The 16932-nt window shown below is 43.0% G+C and overlaps 1 protein-coding gene across 1 annotated transcript in view; it reads left to right on the forward strand.

Annotated features, from left to right (window-relative positions):
* Positions 1-10048: 10048 nt before the first annotated feature.
* ERGIC1 (endoplasmic reticulum-golgi intermediate compartment 1) overlaps positions 10049-16932 on the forward strand; it is a 58487-nt gene continuing 51603 nt past the window's right edge. The window contains exon 1 of the mRNA XM_030458898.1: positions 10049-10176. Within this exon, the coding sequence (XP_030314758.1) occupies positions 10157-10176 (20 nt within the window). The 5' untranslated portion in view covers positions 10049-10156. The remainder of the gene's footprint in view (positions 10177-16932) is intronic.

Below are 16932 nucleotides of genomic sequence, written 5' to 3' on the forward strand. Positions count from 1 at the left end.
TTAAATCTTCCTTTTAATTTTCAACAACGTATTTAATGCAAGAGAAACCCTTTCTAGTTTGTTGACTTTTTCAAACCTTTTAGCTCATTGCAGTCATCTGCAGTAGTTGGGTTATGCTGTATCTGTTAGCAATATACGTACATATGAGTCATGGCACTCTAAGAAATAAGACAGATAAGGAGGTCAACATTTTGGAGGTTAGTATTCTTCTCCTATTAGTTTATATTAGATTAATCCCATTGTCTTCAGTAAACTTCAGCATGATTTTTTCTGTGGGTGAATCAGAGAATTTGGCCCTCCACCTGGAATAATATTATCTGTAGCTTTGGATAGACTGCACTGCTGTTTCATGCTTCCACTCCTCCTCACTGCTCTTCCCTAGGATACGCTGCCTACATGAGGTTATTAGGAAAGGGCATGCACTATTTTGCCACTTTGCAGCAGGACTTTTTCTTCTGCTTTGGATAAGCTAAGTAAGTTTATTAGCTATGTCACAGATGACCAATAAATCGTACTAAAACTGATTAATTCCCAGGGAGAGAATGCTTTGCTTAAACTCACCACTTCCCTCTTATGTGGCTCCCCCCTCAAAATTTGCAGTCAATGGCAAGAGGCTGAATCACTTTTGCAATTGACAGTGACAGAAAAAAAGCAACAGGAAACTTTCTCCAGGCATTACTGCTGGGAAGGATGCCTCAGCTTGATGTTCCAGGGGTTTCACATTCAGATTCACAACCAGGTTTGACCTATTGGCCTCTCTGGGGCACCCCACCTATCTTACCCCATTTCCCAGTCCTGCCGCAAAGACAGAGGGGACAGGGGAATGACACGTCACTGCCACGAACTTTAAGTGGCCTCACTGGTACAACAGGACATAACTGGAGAGGTTCCCCATTTACATAAAGCTTCACTCATGAGTCATTTGTATCTTCCACAGCTCCAGCTTGTTACTCTGATGAGTCTCCGGGTCGTAACTGTACGCACTGTACCCCTCGTCAGTCAGATGCTCACAAACGTCCACCCAGCTGTGGGGAAATGGAGAAATGTAACATGTGCACATCAAATTTCCCAACAGTGTGGGAAAATTGTGTGCCTGGCTTCTACATTAATTGTTAAACCCCATTACCACAAGCCAACCTCTCAACTTTTAGCCTTTGAAAGCTGTAGTTGAGTGCCCATCAGCTCGCCATCAAATCTCTGTCCTGGAAAAAAAGTCTTATATTAACATACTGACTTGCACCATTTTCTATGCAAAAAACTAAGGCCAGAGGGCTCCCTGCTCAGAATTGATCAGAAAATTGGCTGCAGAGCTGGGAAGAGAACTGAGGGATGCTGTCCTGTACAACTAACCCGTGCTTACCAAATCAAAAACATTTTTCTCCACGTCAGCACAAGAGGCCAACACATTTGCAACAGCAGGACTGGTTACATGTCTGCTGTGACTCAAGAAGACAAGAAAGGATTTCAGTCTTTTTAAGCTCTTAAATTTAGGTCTTAAGAAGTTGATCTCTCTGTGTTTAATCTACCCTGTGTTTTCCATGGGATGAAGTTACTGCTCTGAACTGCCCCTGGAAGAAACCTTTCTCTGCACATAGGCTTGAGAGGGAATCTAGGAAAACCAGGTTCATTAGGCTGTTAGCCTTTGTGAATGCCCTTGTAATTAATTTTTCATCTTCCTGATGCTGTTCACAGTACTGTTGCTGAAAAAAATATCCACTGATATGGAAAAAGTGCAGCAGGGAAATTCCACTGAAAGCTTCTCTTTTTTTGCATAGGGTTGTTCCCATGACGATTGCAGGGAAGAGTGTGTGTGAGTAACAAGTGGAGGAATGGCAGGGAGTACTCTGAGTGTACACCCTCAAAGACTGGATAAAATTTGGAAATAATTACTGTAGAATGGAAACACTTGGGAGAGAGAATATGAGAAAGTGAAACACAAATTATGAGAGACTTGTGTTTCGGTGCTGGAAAAATCATGATGAATGGGACAGTCATCTTTGCTTACGTGTTTGTTATACTCATACTAGAAAGCAAACCAAAAGGGAAGGGGCTAAATATTGTACCACTGAATCCAACCTAATACTCCAAGGTTTATTACCTTGGGCTCAATACTGTGATAACCAAAACCTCTATACAGATGTCAGTCAAAACAGGCAAAAGAGTTTTCCTGGACTTTTTATTTTGACAGCAAGTATTGCAGAATGATAAAATATTAATTTCAGAAGAACAGAATAGGGATGTTTTCTGGGCCTCTCTACTCATAGAATCTCATTGAATGCCTGCAGAGGACTGCATGTCAGTCAATCACAATCTGCCCATGTCTCTGACATGTCCCCTTTAGGGTCTCTGACACCAGGGCTCACAGTGTACAGATATTTTACTCTACATTATAGAACGCTGCTGAGCCGAATTACATTAACATATGGCAGCTAAGATTAATGCTTGCAAGTAGCCCAGTCTCTGAGTCAGACTGATCCTTTCCATCCATGAACTTTAAAGTGCCAGGAAAAAAGTGAAAAAGTCCAATTAAAATAAACCCCAACTAACTCCACTGCAGACTTATCATCACAGGATGACAAGGCAGCATTTTGCTCTTCTTCTGTGAAGAGTCTGAGCAAGAAACCATGAAGCAGCCTCAGAGGAGACAGGGTGAAAGGGGTCTTCTTTGATGAGTGTGAAGCCTGGATGGAGACTGCTAGGCTTGGCTTCCTCTAAAGGCAGGGGGACTTTTCTGTGTTTATATGTTGGTTGGTCTATATGTTGGTTGGTTTATATCCAGGTCATCTTGGTTTGGTGATTTCTGATGATACACACTGTCATTTGAAAGAAACCTTTCACTTCAGTTTTTTTTCTGATGAATCAGGTCCCCAGAGTTATCTCTTCTTAGCTTCTGCTGTAGGCTGAAACTTCTCATCCTCATCTCTAAATTCTTGCACAAGGCTGCCAACATATCTGCTCTAATTTCTTCTCAATTTCCTTTTGCTGGGCATTCACTTCTCACTCTGTATCTCTCTTCATTTTGTCATATCTTTCCATGCTTCTTTGCATGCTCTGTCTATTTACAGCACTCTCTCCATCTCCATTTCCATCTCATATATGCGAGCCAGGACTTCAACATAATCACCCATTTGGAGTGTATTTGGTCAAATGGCAGATGGCTGAAGACAGCAACACAGACAGATGCTAGGTTGGATTGCAAGTCATCTGAAGATGACCATCCAAAATTAATCCCACTCCAGATCAGAGTTCATGTACTGAAAAATCATGCCTTAACAATGACACTTCAGAAATGCTGAGTCCATGAGCTCCAGGTGAAACCAGACGAGGTTTGCCTCAAGACAATGACCTCTGGCTTAATTCATGAGAGGGTTAGTAAAAGTTCTCTATAAAAGAATTTTCTCTAGCTAAGCCCTGACTTCTGCAACAGACTTGTTAGCACTGAGAAAGCCTCCCCAGTCTACTGACCATGATAAAAGTCTCAAGCAGCCATGTGAGAATGATGAAAACCCAAGTGTCATTTGCAGAAGAGGCAGCCTGCTTGCAAACCACAGAAACAGCAATGAAAAATGCATAACCTTACTATGAAAAAGATTTAAAAGGACTGTGTATCTCTTGCCTGAAATATCCCACTGGGCTTACTCAGCTCCCTGAACACTACATAATATCTAGAGGAAACCACTGAGAAAACTGATAAGGCAGCACAGATCAGGATGCCAAAAGTAAGTCAGTGAAGTGCTATGCAACATCTCACGCACATGGCTGGTTCCAATGGGTCAAATGATGGCTGATAACCTCTGCTGCAGCAGCCCACAGATTGCTGCAGGAGGATTTGGCAAGTGCTCCAACAAAGCTTCCAGTTCTTTCTTTGAAAAATTCTTCCTTGTCAACGTTTTGGCTTGGTGAAATTTCTTACTACCTTGGGGCCTTTGTAATCACCCAGTGCTACTGAATCCTCTCATACTCCTTCTGTTGAAAAATGCTGTTTTCCATGTATTGCAGGTCACAAGATAGCATTCCCTCCTGCAAGACAGAGACCTGAGCACAGCCTGACCGTGCATGTGGATGTCTGAGCTGGTTACCACAGCTCATGCCTAGGAAGAAGACACCTCAGAATAGAGACCTATTCTTGATGCAGCAAACCAGACACTCAGCATCCTTAGACCCTGCTGCACATTCACACTGACTCCTCACTGAGAGCATGGCAGTGTGAGGGCTCTGGGAGAGATCCAAAATAGCACTCAGGCACCAAAGTGCAACTTCTACAGACTGCTGGCGCCTGTGCTCAAGAGAGCAACCCAGGAAAGATCTTGCCTCCCCTCCTCAGCTACGTCAGATGCTGTAAATGCCTCCAGTTGCTGGTGAAAGCTTCTGCAGGCGCCAAAAGGTCTGGTGCCTTTTTGTGCTCAGGGTGGGCTGAATGCTGTCAGCTACTTCTTGCCTAAGTCCATCCAGAAATCAGGTGGGTTTTCTGCCAGTAAGGTCTTTAGGATCCAATTTCCCAGGCATGCTATGGTTGAGTAGGACTCGAAGTATGAGGCAGAAGGAAACTCTCAGAAGGGCCTATGTGCTTGTAGGTATTTCACATTAGAAAGTCAAGGACCCTTTCAGCAGTATCCCCATCTCAGTATCACCACAGCTTCCAAGCTAAGAGCCCTAACCAGGCACTTTATTCTGACACAAGAAATTTTGCAGTCCTGGTTGCATTGTGGCTCAGCTTTCAGAAGCTGGGCAGAGCACATTTTCCTCCCTTTCCCTGAACACCCTGTTGTTTCTCACAGCATTCCCTGTTCAAAGGTCCAGAACCAGCTTCAAGGGAAGTGTTCTTCAGTGCTTGGTGAGTATTTGAAGTAGAGGGGAGGTCCCATCTCTCAGGCATATTTTCACTGAGATGACTGATTCAGTTGTTCATGAAAAATGTGCTACTTATACCCATAAGCAAATACTTTTTGCTCTTGTAGCAGTGTTTCACAGTGAGATATTCAGATGTTCCTTAAGTATTTCCTATTGGCTGACATAGGTATCTTGCCACTCAGGTACAAGCTAAGGGCACTTCAAGTCCTTAGGTTCCTAACTATTCCTCTCCAGCATACAAGGAATTTAGGCATTTAACTCACTATGGAGCATTTGCCCCTTTGATCAGGTGCTAATCCTCAACTCCTCTGCCAATCCCAAATCTCTTTGACATCTTGTCCTGCTTTAGTGTTCAAAGTCCACTATGACATGACTTGGCTCTAGTTAACTGTTAACTTGCATCTCCCTTTGCCCATGACCTTTCATGTGTTTGCAGTCTCCTGAGCTGCACGAAACACTACTCAATAGAGGGATGCTGTGAAAGCAAGAGATAAGCCTGTGATAGGAGCTGAAACTTCTTTGTGGAGTTCATTTCCACAGAGGAAAAGGAAGCCAGATACAAAAACGCTCTGCTTACTGTGACTTTCCAACAATAAATTCCTGGCACCCAAAAGTAAAGCAAACAAGCAAACAAAGAGAAACTGTATTAAAACCAGGGTGAATTTTCTAGGGACTTTAAGAGTGGGAGATTCTTCTTAGCATTGTCCAGTGATGTGTTTGTCCACTGTCACAGGACAAGGAAGAAGCAATGTGGCTGCACAGACCCCCTTCTCCATACCCAAATAAACACATGGCAGCTATACCCTGTCCTGTGATCAATCAAATATTCAGATTATTTTTTCTGCATATTGAGCAGGAAGAAGACAGGTGGTTGTAATGTCTTCTTAAGAAAAAAGCTCAGATACTCAATAAAGAAGAATCTTACATAGTAAGTTGAGTAGTTTATACTGGTTTATACTACTGTCCATTCTTACATGTGTCCATTCTGTGTCTAGTCTCATAACAGATGGACAACTAAACTGCAACAAGACTTAAATCTTATTTTTTTGTTCCTTGGTATTTGGAAAGTCCTGTCAACATGTAGCTTACTAAAATCCTAAGAGGAAGGGCTGAGCTTTCATTGCTGATTATACTTAGCACAGCACATGTATTTGAATTCTTCACCTTCATGCACATCCTGTTCCCTCAGAAAGATTTCCTCACAGGCTGTTATTTATATTTTTAAATGGTTTATAACATTTTCTGTTCATTCTCTAAAATGTTTTTTCCTTTTCCTGAAGGGCAGTTGTGTTCAATGCTTCATGCAGCCAGTGACACACCCTGCAGAATATAAACACATAATCAAGCAAACCCGCCCTGCAAAGCAATGTGCTCACTTCAGTTCCCAACCCACCCTGGCACCAGTGCTGTAAGCCTGTCCTGTGAATAAATGCACAAGGGTAAAATCTTCTGGTGCATACCCTGCCACACAACAGCCCAAACAAAAGGCTCCACTTCAGCTGGGAGCAAACACACCTCAGTAGCAAAAGAGCCATAAATAAGCACTGCACCTTCTTTAACAGTCACTGAACATTCCCAATCGATGAACGCAGCTTAATTGACCTCAGCAATGACTCTGTGTACCCAGCTTCACCTTTAGCAAACAATGCTGCTCATGACCCAGTCACAGCACTCACATTCCCAGTGCAAGAGGTGTAGCACAAGCCAGGGGCTAACATAAAACTCAGCTGTGTGAAAGGAATCGCACACAGAACAAAAGAGGAAATCAAACACGAGTGTTACAAGATGTTGTGTTATCCAAACTAATGCTGAGTGGGTAAGGATCAAGGCTACATGTTTTGGGGAAAGAGGAAATTTTCAGATTACACAACAGAGGTAACAAAAATTATCAAGGATTAACGTGAAGCTAAAAGTAAAGAAAACCACATCATCTTCAAAATAGGAATATCTAGGAAACCTGAAGAAACTATGCATTTATGGAGTACATATCTAGGAAGTTGAGTCCAAAAAAAGCACTTTTTGGTCACTTTTTTATAAATAGTAAGGAGGTACCAGTTTTGTTGCTGTGAGGCATTAGTTAGGCATCCAGAAAGACTCATCCATGATATGGTTTATCTATAAGAAAGTGAATTGGAATGAGAAAAATTTTCTTTTTACCAAGCAGAAATGTGAACACAGAATTAGGAATGAAGGGAATTGTTCACTAATTGTAGAGCTGAAACTCATCCTATTCTGTAGTCTCAATTCAGGGTGAGTCAATTCATCCCTTTGCTTTAGTTTCTTCATTTCTAAGAGAGTCCTGAAAATTCTTATTTACTGATTTCAGAGTAGCAGTTTGGTTCAATTAATGTTTCTAATGCAGTCTGAAGGTAAATGATAGGTTTAGGGCTCCTGTTGTCAGGAAAATGTAAAGTTTATTGCTCACATGAAAAAGAGTTAACTTTTAAATCAGTTGTATCAGCTTACTCATTCCAGTTCTAATGATGTGACAACCACCTCAAATAAACTCATGCTTTTAGTTCTCATTCTAATGCACAACATGATCCAAGCAGCCGCACCCTGCTGGACTCTGGACAAATTCCTGTTCTTATCTCAGGCTCAGTAGAAGCCCCATGTAACTAAATAATATTGTGACGAGGGTCTTATCTCAGGGTACTAACTTCTTCTTCCCTTGGCAAGGATGTAAGTGAGCTGGACCCAACTGGAAAGCTGTCCTGGCTCTGCTCTGAGCCTATTGCTTTCTTCAGAGTTTGACCTTTTAGTTGCACAAATAAAATCTTCCTAATGTGAGCTTTTACTGAGTTGTGTCCTTGAGCCTTGAACCTACAAAAGGAACAATTCTTCAAGGCCATCTCAAGATTTGTCTATGGTACAAGTGAAGTGCTTTTGTAGCCACTTCAGGACTCTTTTGGCTTCTGATAGAGTTGATGTCTTTGCATAATACAGTTAATAACAGCTAATGATATCAGGGCCTTGCCAGGACACTAGATGAACACTTGGTTGTGTAACTCTAACTTGATAGGCATTGCTTTGTTTTTTTTCCACTAGAGATAGTACCTGCTGGCTATGCCTAAGTAATTGGTTTGACCTCATGAGAGATGAGAATTGTCTCATTAATTTCAGTGGCTTGTTCAGTTTTAGAGTACAATGCAAAGTACAGCAGGCTTTCATGGCTGATCGGTTAGCAATCTGCTGAATATGCTTGCACAATGTGGTTGGATAATTTAGATGTCTGAGATCAAAAAAAAACAAACCCAACAATTAGGTATTTTTATCTGTTCCCTGGAGGCTTCAGGATTGTGCTTTGTTATCTCATCCCCAGGACCCTGCCAGTTTAGTTTTGAATATTCCCAGTGTAAATTATTATCTCTTGCTTTGAAAAACTGACATTGATTAACAGCTCTGATGGCTTGGTAGTCTTTCTCTGCCTGTTTCTTTGGTATGGGCCTGGTTTCTAGGTGAGAGAGAAAAATTGAAAATTGTAAATCTCTAAGTGCAGAAGTTATGGCAGTGGGAAGAAGAAAGCTGCAGAATCAATTAGAAAAGTAGCATTTTGCACACAGCGTATTCATATTGCTGTTGTTTCCCTCCTTCTCTTGCCCTGTTTTTAGACTTAAAAGGCAAGATTAGTTTTATTTTGTCCCTGCCCTGTAATCTAACATGTACTGTGTGTGAGATACTTCTTAATACAGCAGTGGTCACACTTTTCCTGCAGCAAAGTCCCTGACCGATGTTATTAGCTGGTGGTGATACTATCAAGGGAAGGATCTGGGGTAGGGTATGGAGCAGTGTGGGATTAGCCCCATGCATTGCATCTGGCAGGGGATGTACTCACACAAAGGCATTAGTACTTCAGGTAAAATTTACTTTAGTCTGAAGAAGAGGAGGCTCAGGGTAGACTCTCTGCAACTCCCTGAAAGGAGGTTGGAGCCAGGGGGGGTTTGGTCTCTTCTCCCAGGAAGGTATCAGAAAGACAAGAGTGCATGGACTTAAGCTCTGTCAGGGGAGGTTTAGGTTGGATATTAGGAAAAAATTCTTTACAGAGAGTGTGATCAGGCATTGGAATGAGCTGCCCAGGGAGGTGGTGGAGTCTCCATCCCTGGAGGTTTTTAAGAAGGGACTGGATGTGGCACTCAGTGCTGTGGGCTGGTAACCACAGCAGTAGTGGATCAAGGGTTGGACTTGATGATCTCAGAGGTCTTTTCCAACCCAGCTGATTCTGTGTAAAATGGCAAGATGGAAAATGTCTTTACCTAAAGAATGGTTATCCTTCTTACTTTAATTCTTTGGCCTCTAATAAAACTAGAGGAATGTTTTCAAGAAAAAGAGCCATTCTAGCACCAAAGTTTCCCCTCCACTGGGAAGAGGTGCTGTCTCCACTGGTGCTGGGCTGCTCCTCCTTCCTTTATGGGCACTTAGAAGTGTGAGTGTCCCCAGTCTGTCACTGTGGCTTGACTTGTCTCCAAAGACTACACTGCAGATACCAATGTAAGCTGCTATTATTGTGATGCTGAGAACGCAAGAGATGCCCAACAAAACCTGAAACACAGCATCCAAGTGAACCACCACGCTGGGGCCTGCAGGCCAGGGCAGTCCTGCTGGGCTGGCTGGCACAGTCCATCCACCAGCAGCTCAGGATGGATGTGGAGGAGCTGGCAGGCTCCAACGTGCCATGCTAAGGCAGCCAAGGGATCTGTGGTCAGGCTGCCTCCCGGGGCTGAGCTCGCTCTGGTGGGCAGCAGCATTTCCAGGCGGTTCTGGAGCCCTGGAGCTGCAGGACAGCAGGTCCTGCCAGACCCAAACAGGTGCTGGAAGGTCCTTGGGATACCAAAGCTCAGGAAGTCCCCAGGGCCATGGAGGGCATGGAGGCAGGGGGTGAGGGGACCACCGTGGGGGGCTGGCGAGGCCCTCAGAGCTGCGGTGCACCGAAGACATCGAGGATGCCCCTGACAGCTGTGGAGTACTGGGGGGACCCCCAGGGTGGCGTGGGGAGCTCAGCGGTCCCGTGGGCTGTGCCAAGACGGGGTGCCCGCAGCCCCCATCCCTGCCGCGGGGAGCTCAGCGGTCCCGGGGGCTGTGCCAAGGGGGGTACCCGCAACCCCCATCCCCGCCGCCCCGGGAGCCGCAGCTCTCGCCGCTACCCGTGACCCGGCGGCGGAAGCGCGGTCTGTCCCTAGCCGCCCAATGGGCTGGTGCTGAGCGGAACCGGGGCCGTCACTTCCTGGCCCTGCAGCCGGTGGCAGCGAGCCGAGAGCCGGGGCCGGGGGCGGCGGGGCCCGCAGCCTGCCCGGCGCCCGCCATCAACATGCCCTTTGATTTCAGGAGGTGAGTGCGGCTGGGACAGCCGCCCACCCCACCGCGGATACCGGCCTGGCCTAGCCTGACCCGGTGCGGTTCGGTCCGGCCCTCGGTGGGGCCGCTCTCCCCCGTCCCGGGCAGACAGCGCGGGCGGCGGTGGGCGCCTCCGGTCCTGGGGCACCCGCGTATGTGAAGCCGCCCCGCAAGAGCGAGGCCGGGCCTGGGTCTGGGTGAAACCCGAGGGAGGGGATGGGTGGGTGGGTGAATGGATGGATGGAGTAGGTCTGGTCAGGGAAGGGACGTGGGAAACTGGGAGGCTCTGCCCATCCAGCGGCTGTTATTATATAACGCGGTTGTTGTGCAAAGCACGGGGGAGGTGTGTGTGTGGTTTCGAGCTGCCCCGGGCAGCAGGGGTGGAGCAGCGGGGCCTTGAGGTGACAGCAGTGGGTGCTGGGGTGAGGGTACGGCGTCCATGTGCCTTCCAGGAGGCCCGTGGGCACCCAGAGTATCTCTAGGAGGTGGTGAGGCTGCCTGTGGGTAAAGCTGTGCTGTAGCTCTCATGGCTGGGGGACAAGGTTGGTGCCTCCACCCTTGGGTTTGGCATTTTGAGCGGGTGTTGAGCTGCGGGCACCTGGATCCTGTGGGCTGCAGTCATCACTTTCAGACACCAAAGGTGAAGTGAAAGAGACCCCTTTGACTCAGTGCATCTGCAATAGTTACTGTGGATTCATTTCCGTTTTGAGCCATTCCTGAACTACAGATTTGTTAACTTTCCGAATTCATAGGTGCCACGGGGGAGACACACAGATGAGTTTCCTCTTGTAGGTTTTACTACAGCGTTAGCATTACAATAAAAGTTCATATGTTTTTGGGAATTGAGAGGTACAGTTGTTGGTTGATGCTTCTCACATATGACCAACATGAACCATACTTTGTACTGCTTTGAGGTGATAGGGGGAAATGGTGATATTTCAGGTTTTTACCTCCAAGCAAAAGCTGTGCATTGTGTTTTTGCTGTAATTCTAAATCGGGCCTCTCATTTATACAGGCTCACAGGATCTTGTATGTGATCCCTGGGGTACTGTTGAACACGGAGGCAGTTGCTTCTGAATGAAAACTTGCTGAAGCTGGAAACAGCATCTGCTGGATCATGTGGGATCCGGGGCCCAGAGCCCCGTTTCTGCTTTTGTGTAAAATTTGATAGAAAATTTCTTCTCAGCTTTGGGGACATTCTGCCCGCTGGAAATCCCATTGCCATCTATTTTCAGACTTGTATAATACATGAACAATAAGGGGTTGTGGCTGTCACTTTGTAATAGCAGATGAAGAAAATGTTATTTCATATGTCTTTGAAAATGTAATATTTTTTGGATCTCAGAATATGCATGTGGAAACACTGGCTCACCAAGAGTAATCATCTTAAAAGACAGCACTAGTGCTTCACTTTGGAACAGAACAAGGACATTGAGTAAAGTATGAGTTGCAGAGTTTGTGTTAATGAGTTAAAAGAAAAAAAAAAGGCAATAGTTCAGAACTGCATTTTAAACATTCACAATTGCATATAAGTGTCATTCAGATTGGAGGGTTAGAAATAGACACTTCAGAGCACCTTCTTAAATAATACAAACTTGCTGAAGTTCAGTGTTTGTGCAAAAATTAATTTTTAAAAGGCTGCTGTTGAAACCAAAACTTCATAATCAGAGTTGCAGAGGAACTATTTTCCTGTCTTAGAAGCATGAACAGAGTTCATGACCAAAATTTTGCAAAGGTTAAAGACTACGTATTAGCTGTTGTGGTTTTTGTTCATTGTGTAGTCAGTGGAACACAATCTGCTGAGGTTGGAAAATTTTACTGTGGTAGTCAAGGTATGATGCATACATTAAAAAAAAATACAGTTACTTTTTTACAGCTGTAGAAAGTACTATCCAGTACTCTTAGTTAAACAAGGTTACCACTTGTAAGTTTTTGAATTATGAGGTGATGGTTTTCATCACATAAAAGCTCAAGGTTTTTATCTCAAGAGTTTTCAGCTGGATGTTCTCTTTGGCAGGTACAGTTTGGCATCCTGTCTTTAGCACACCCTTTGAAGCGGCTGTCATGCCCTATGTATGATTAGAGATTAAGAAACTTTTAAAATTGCCCCTTCATATCTTCCAGAGTACAAAATTTAGAGATTCCCAGTTGAAAGGCATTGTGTCCTTCTGGATGCTACAGATTTCACAGGTCTGTGTTGCTAATGCATCTGAAGATGTCCTTAAGAACTTTTATTTTTGGGTTTTTTTATTATTAATTTTATTTTATTTTGTTTTTTGATGTTAGCAGTCAGGACATTGACTACTAACATCAGTTGGAGAAAGGGGCGTAGTAGACCAGCTAGAAGTTTGGGACTCAAGCTCTGTTTCCACACAAAATAGCTCTGTGAGGAATAGGTTGCCACAGTATCATCTGGAGAAGATAGAGACACAAATCACAAGTGATGAAAACAGCCCATGATGAAAAGGTTGTTATTCTCGACCAACTGAAAATCACAGAAAGGATTTCTGTCCATGTTATTAGATCACTCTCCTATCACATAGACTTAGAGGTTCATATTTGGCTAGACTGAGGAACCCAAAGTGCTTAAAAATGTTTCTTGGTCAGAGTCTGAGGCATATTTGTTAGTGTCAGATGTGGAAGTAGCTTGTTTTGTTACTTAAGCTTTTTTGTACTGTGCTTTTTTTCCCATAGTACTTGTTTTCTGGGCTTATCAATGGTTCCCTTTGCTAATACAAAATGCACTTAATTTATAAATAAAATAATACTGTCTTAGTAGTTTCACGGGAACAGTAATAATTCTGTCCCAGGGATCTTTAGGATTTTAATAATATTTAATACTTCCTTAATGCTGTTTAGTTTTCAAAGCATTTCATTTGCACTAATCTCTGCAGTCCTGCTGGGATGTTGGTAAGGAACCAACCAACCAAGCTTCCCACTTCCAGATTGGAGCCTTCAGTTCAGGTCTGTTCAGTGAATGTCACAAGACACGAGCCCTTCTACAGAACTACTAAATCAGTTTGTATTTCCATAAGGCATGGGTTTTTTCTTCTTTTTAAAAACCTACTAGATAGAGGTTTTTCCTTGTCTGTCCTCCTGGTTTGTAGAGCTTGTATGACCTTAAAACCTATTTGGGGATTTTGAGGTATATTGCTAGAGCTAAAAAAAAAGAAAAAAAAAAAGGGTATTTCCCCCTCAAGTCTTTTAATACCTAGTGTCACTTATATATACTTGTAACATCTGTGGATGGTTAATATTATAATTACATTAAACTGTAAGCCTGGGTCATTTTGAATGATTGTTGTGGGCCAAAATGTTTCTTGCATAATTTTTTGAGCAGAGGTTTAGCTTTGGCAGCAAATGCCAGTGCTGGACTTCAGACTGCTCTGGTATTGAGAATTACAGAAATAAAATTGAAGTGACTCCTATGCTCTGGACATAGACATGGTAGAGAGAAACACTGCATGTTCTCTTGAATCTTTTGGCTTTTCTTGGCACCTGGCTATTTGCATAAAATCATTACTGATGGTTTTGTAGCAGATACTGAAACTTCTGAAATAGTTTGCTAGTGTTAACTAACTAGGCTGAGAAAACTTAAAATAGACCACTCTGAAATCAAGTTTTTCTTCTAATTATGAGCAATTCTCAGTTTTGCCCTGGCCACTTTTTTGGTGTAGTGGTAAATATCTGAATCCTTGTTTTTAAATTTAACTGAGAAATTCAGAATTTATTTCCCCTGGTTAATCATTGTGATGGTTTCACTAGGGGTCTTTTTTGGTTGGTTGCTTTTGTTGTTGTTTTTTTCTTTGTAGTTGTGGTTTTTGTTTAAGTTTTTTTATAGTTTGATCATGTGAATGAAGTAACAGAATGTTATACCTGGATTTTGGAGGTCATGGGAAAGGTGCCTGGCTTAGAAGGGATTTAGAATTAAATGCTGATTTAGAATGGAAGTTCTTTGCAGTGAAGACTCTTATTCCATCTGCACAGTACACCAGGCCCCCACAGTCGGCTGTTCTTTGGCACATCTGATACACATTCTGATGTGAGTGTTCTGATTCAGATATAAAAAACATGTTTGTTATTTTGGGAGAGATGCAGGTCTCTGCTTTGGTTTCCCTGTGTCTTCTTAAACGAAATGGAGCAGTCTTAAATGAAGCTGTCACACTTCCAGCCTTACTGCTTTGAGGAGAGGCAGTATGTTTAGTTTTAATTTAGAGCTAAGAGTTGTGGTAGCTGATGGGCAAACTGATGCTCAAGACAACTGAGCTGGCACAGTTTCAGAACCAGTGATCCAGACTGGTTCAGCACCATCAGGGAGGGTTTCTCTGCCTTCAGTACCCAACCAGATTAGTGAGGGCAAACCAGGAGATTGTAGACAATTTGGAGTCTAAGGAACAAAACCTTTCCTAACTAAGAAACCCTTTGGACAACAATTTCTCATTTACTTGTAAGCCTAAGGAAAATAGCTTTATATTAGTCTTCAGGCTTAAGAAAAGAAGGAACAAAGCTGTCATTAGTAATCCTATTACTTTTCTTTTTGACAGGTCAGTGAGGGTCACAACCTAAAATCTTTCTTTAACCCCTCAAATCTCACCTAAAGTCGAATGGGATTTCTTCAGCCTATGTTTGAACATTTGCCAATTGTTAAGCAGAAATGGTGACTATGTGATGTTTTAGCTATTAGTGGAAATGTACATGTTTGCTCAGGAGTTTTAATTTGGACTCTTTGTGAGGTCTCTGCCAGCTCCATGTTTCTCATCCTATCATGGTGCTCAATATTTCATCCACCCCCTTGCTGTCTCCCAGCAGGTTGTTGAGTTAGCTGCATTAACACACTCTGCTTCACTTAGCATCATTACTTGCTGAACTTTAACAAATGAGCTCACAGAGCCTCTCCTGTAGAATGTGTGTGGTGCTGATAGCAGCAGGTAGGTGTGTTCTTGGCTGAAACAATGTGGGAAAGACAGAAGAATAAACATCTAAGCTACCACAGCTTCTTAGTAAATGGGTTGTGCCTACTTGTGTGTAGCAATAGCACATCAGAAAGGTTTGGATGTGCTCTGTGCTAAGCTGTGCACAGCCATGCTCACTTCACAGCCACACACCTCCCCACTTGTACAATGATTTTGTTCAAAATTGAAAGTCCTGTATGTGACTGAGCTGTAGCCATAGCTTTCTAAATTAGTGTCTACATTTATAACTAGTGACAGTAACATTCTGAGTTGGTTAGATAGCTGCTTTTGCCCTCTGGGGGGACCTTCACTTTTTCTCTCTAGCTACTGAAGTGGTAGCTTAACACTTCAGAGTGCCTGATTACTCTGCCATGTATTTTCAACTTGAACTGCAGCCACATCTGGCAAGCATGTTCCACTTTGTATTGTGCAATGTCACTGGTAAACAAGCCTTCCAAGTGGTATTGCTGCCACCTTACGTAATAACCAAAGTTGATTTTGGTGCCAGGCAGTACCATGACTAACTTTGTTTCAACAATAGCCCTTTGAGGGCACCTGAGAAATTATTCTGCAGTCACAGCAGTCAGATGGGCAAACAGGATTGTACAGACAGAGTCTGTTGATGTTTATGCCACAAATAACTGATTAAACAGAGCTTGTATGTGTATAAATATTTCTTCCCAAGTCTCCCCTAATGCATTATTTATCTTAAAATACAGTTGAAGTAGAAAAATTTTCCTAAATAAGTACAGAAGTATAAGGTCTGGCTTTGTAGGAAAGTTTTGTATTTCTCATGAACTTTTAACTGTCCTCCTTTGTTCACTCATTGGTGACATAGATGCCATCATAGTTCATTGCTGTAAAAATGACTGAATCACACTGTAAACAAAGCAGTGCCACCAGTATGGAGTGAGAAGCTGTGAAAGTTGTTCAGCTTGCATTTTGAAGTGTGTATGTGTATTTTTTAGTCATGTAATTCAAATAGTGGAGGTGGTAAGAAAAGCATAGTCTTGCAATAAAAGAAGAAATAGTAGACTCATCTGGGGGTTTTGTCTCCTATCCAAGCACAGGCCCTGAAATGTTGTCTAGATATTTCTGTACTGAGCCAGCTGCCCCCAAAATGGAAAACTTTCTGCCAAAAATATATTAACCACAATTTTGCCACAATCTACAAAATCTTCCTTATACTGAATATTGGCTTATTTTAGTGGTGATTATTGGAGACAGACACACAGGTAGGGACTGCAAGTAGGTAGGATGACTGGGTGCATTTGAATGCTGTATATATGAATGGTTGCTTTTATGTTTGTTTGGTTTTTATGGATGTTTTCAATTGAGATGTATCTAGTTTAATCCAGAGAAGCAAAAAAGATTGGCATTTAAGAGAAGATCCTTCAAAATACAATGCTAAAATAGAAAGGCATGTATTACCACTAGCAGGATTTCAGGGAGTCATGTTGCTTAGTGTTTATTTAACAGGCATATCCTAAGGCAGATCACTTTCCTCCCCAATTTTTGTCCATTTCTACAGACCACTGTGTGCTGTGAATAAACGAGGATGGAGAGCCTGCTAGAAAACCAGTACAGCCAGTACTGTAAATACAACTTTGTGTGTTCTCATACTGGTGAAGTCTCTTGAGTCTCACTCAGATTCTAGATCACTTTAAATCAGGTGTGACCCTACAGAACTGAAATCTGAATCTGGCTGCTGCATTATAACAAGTTATATCTGATGCAATTGTGATAAACCTGATCCCCAACTACAAGTTGCAGCTCTATCTTGGGTCTTTATTGATGT

The sequence above is a fragment of the Calypte anna genome, chromosome 13 (assembly GCF_003957555.1).
Source record: "Calypte anna isolate BGI_N300 chromosome 13, bCalAnn1_v1.p, whole genome shotgun sequence".
Classification (NCBI taxonomy): Eukaryota; Metazoa; Chordata; class Aves; order Apodiformes; family Trochilidae; genus Calypte; species Calypte anna.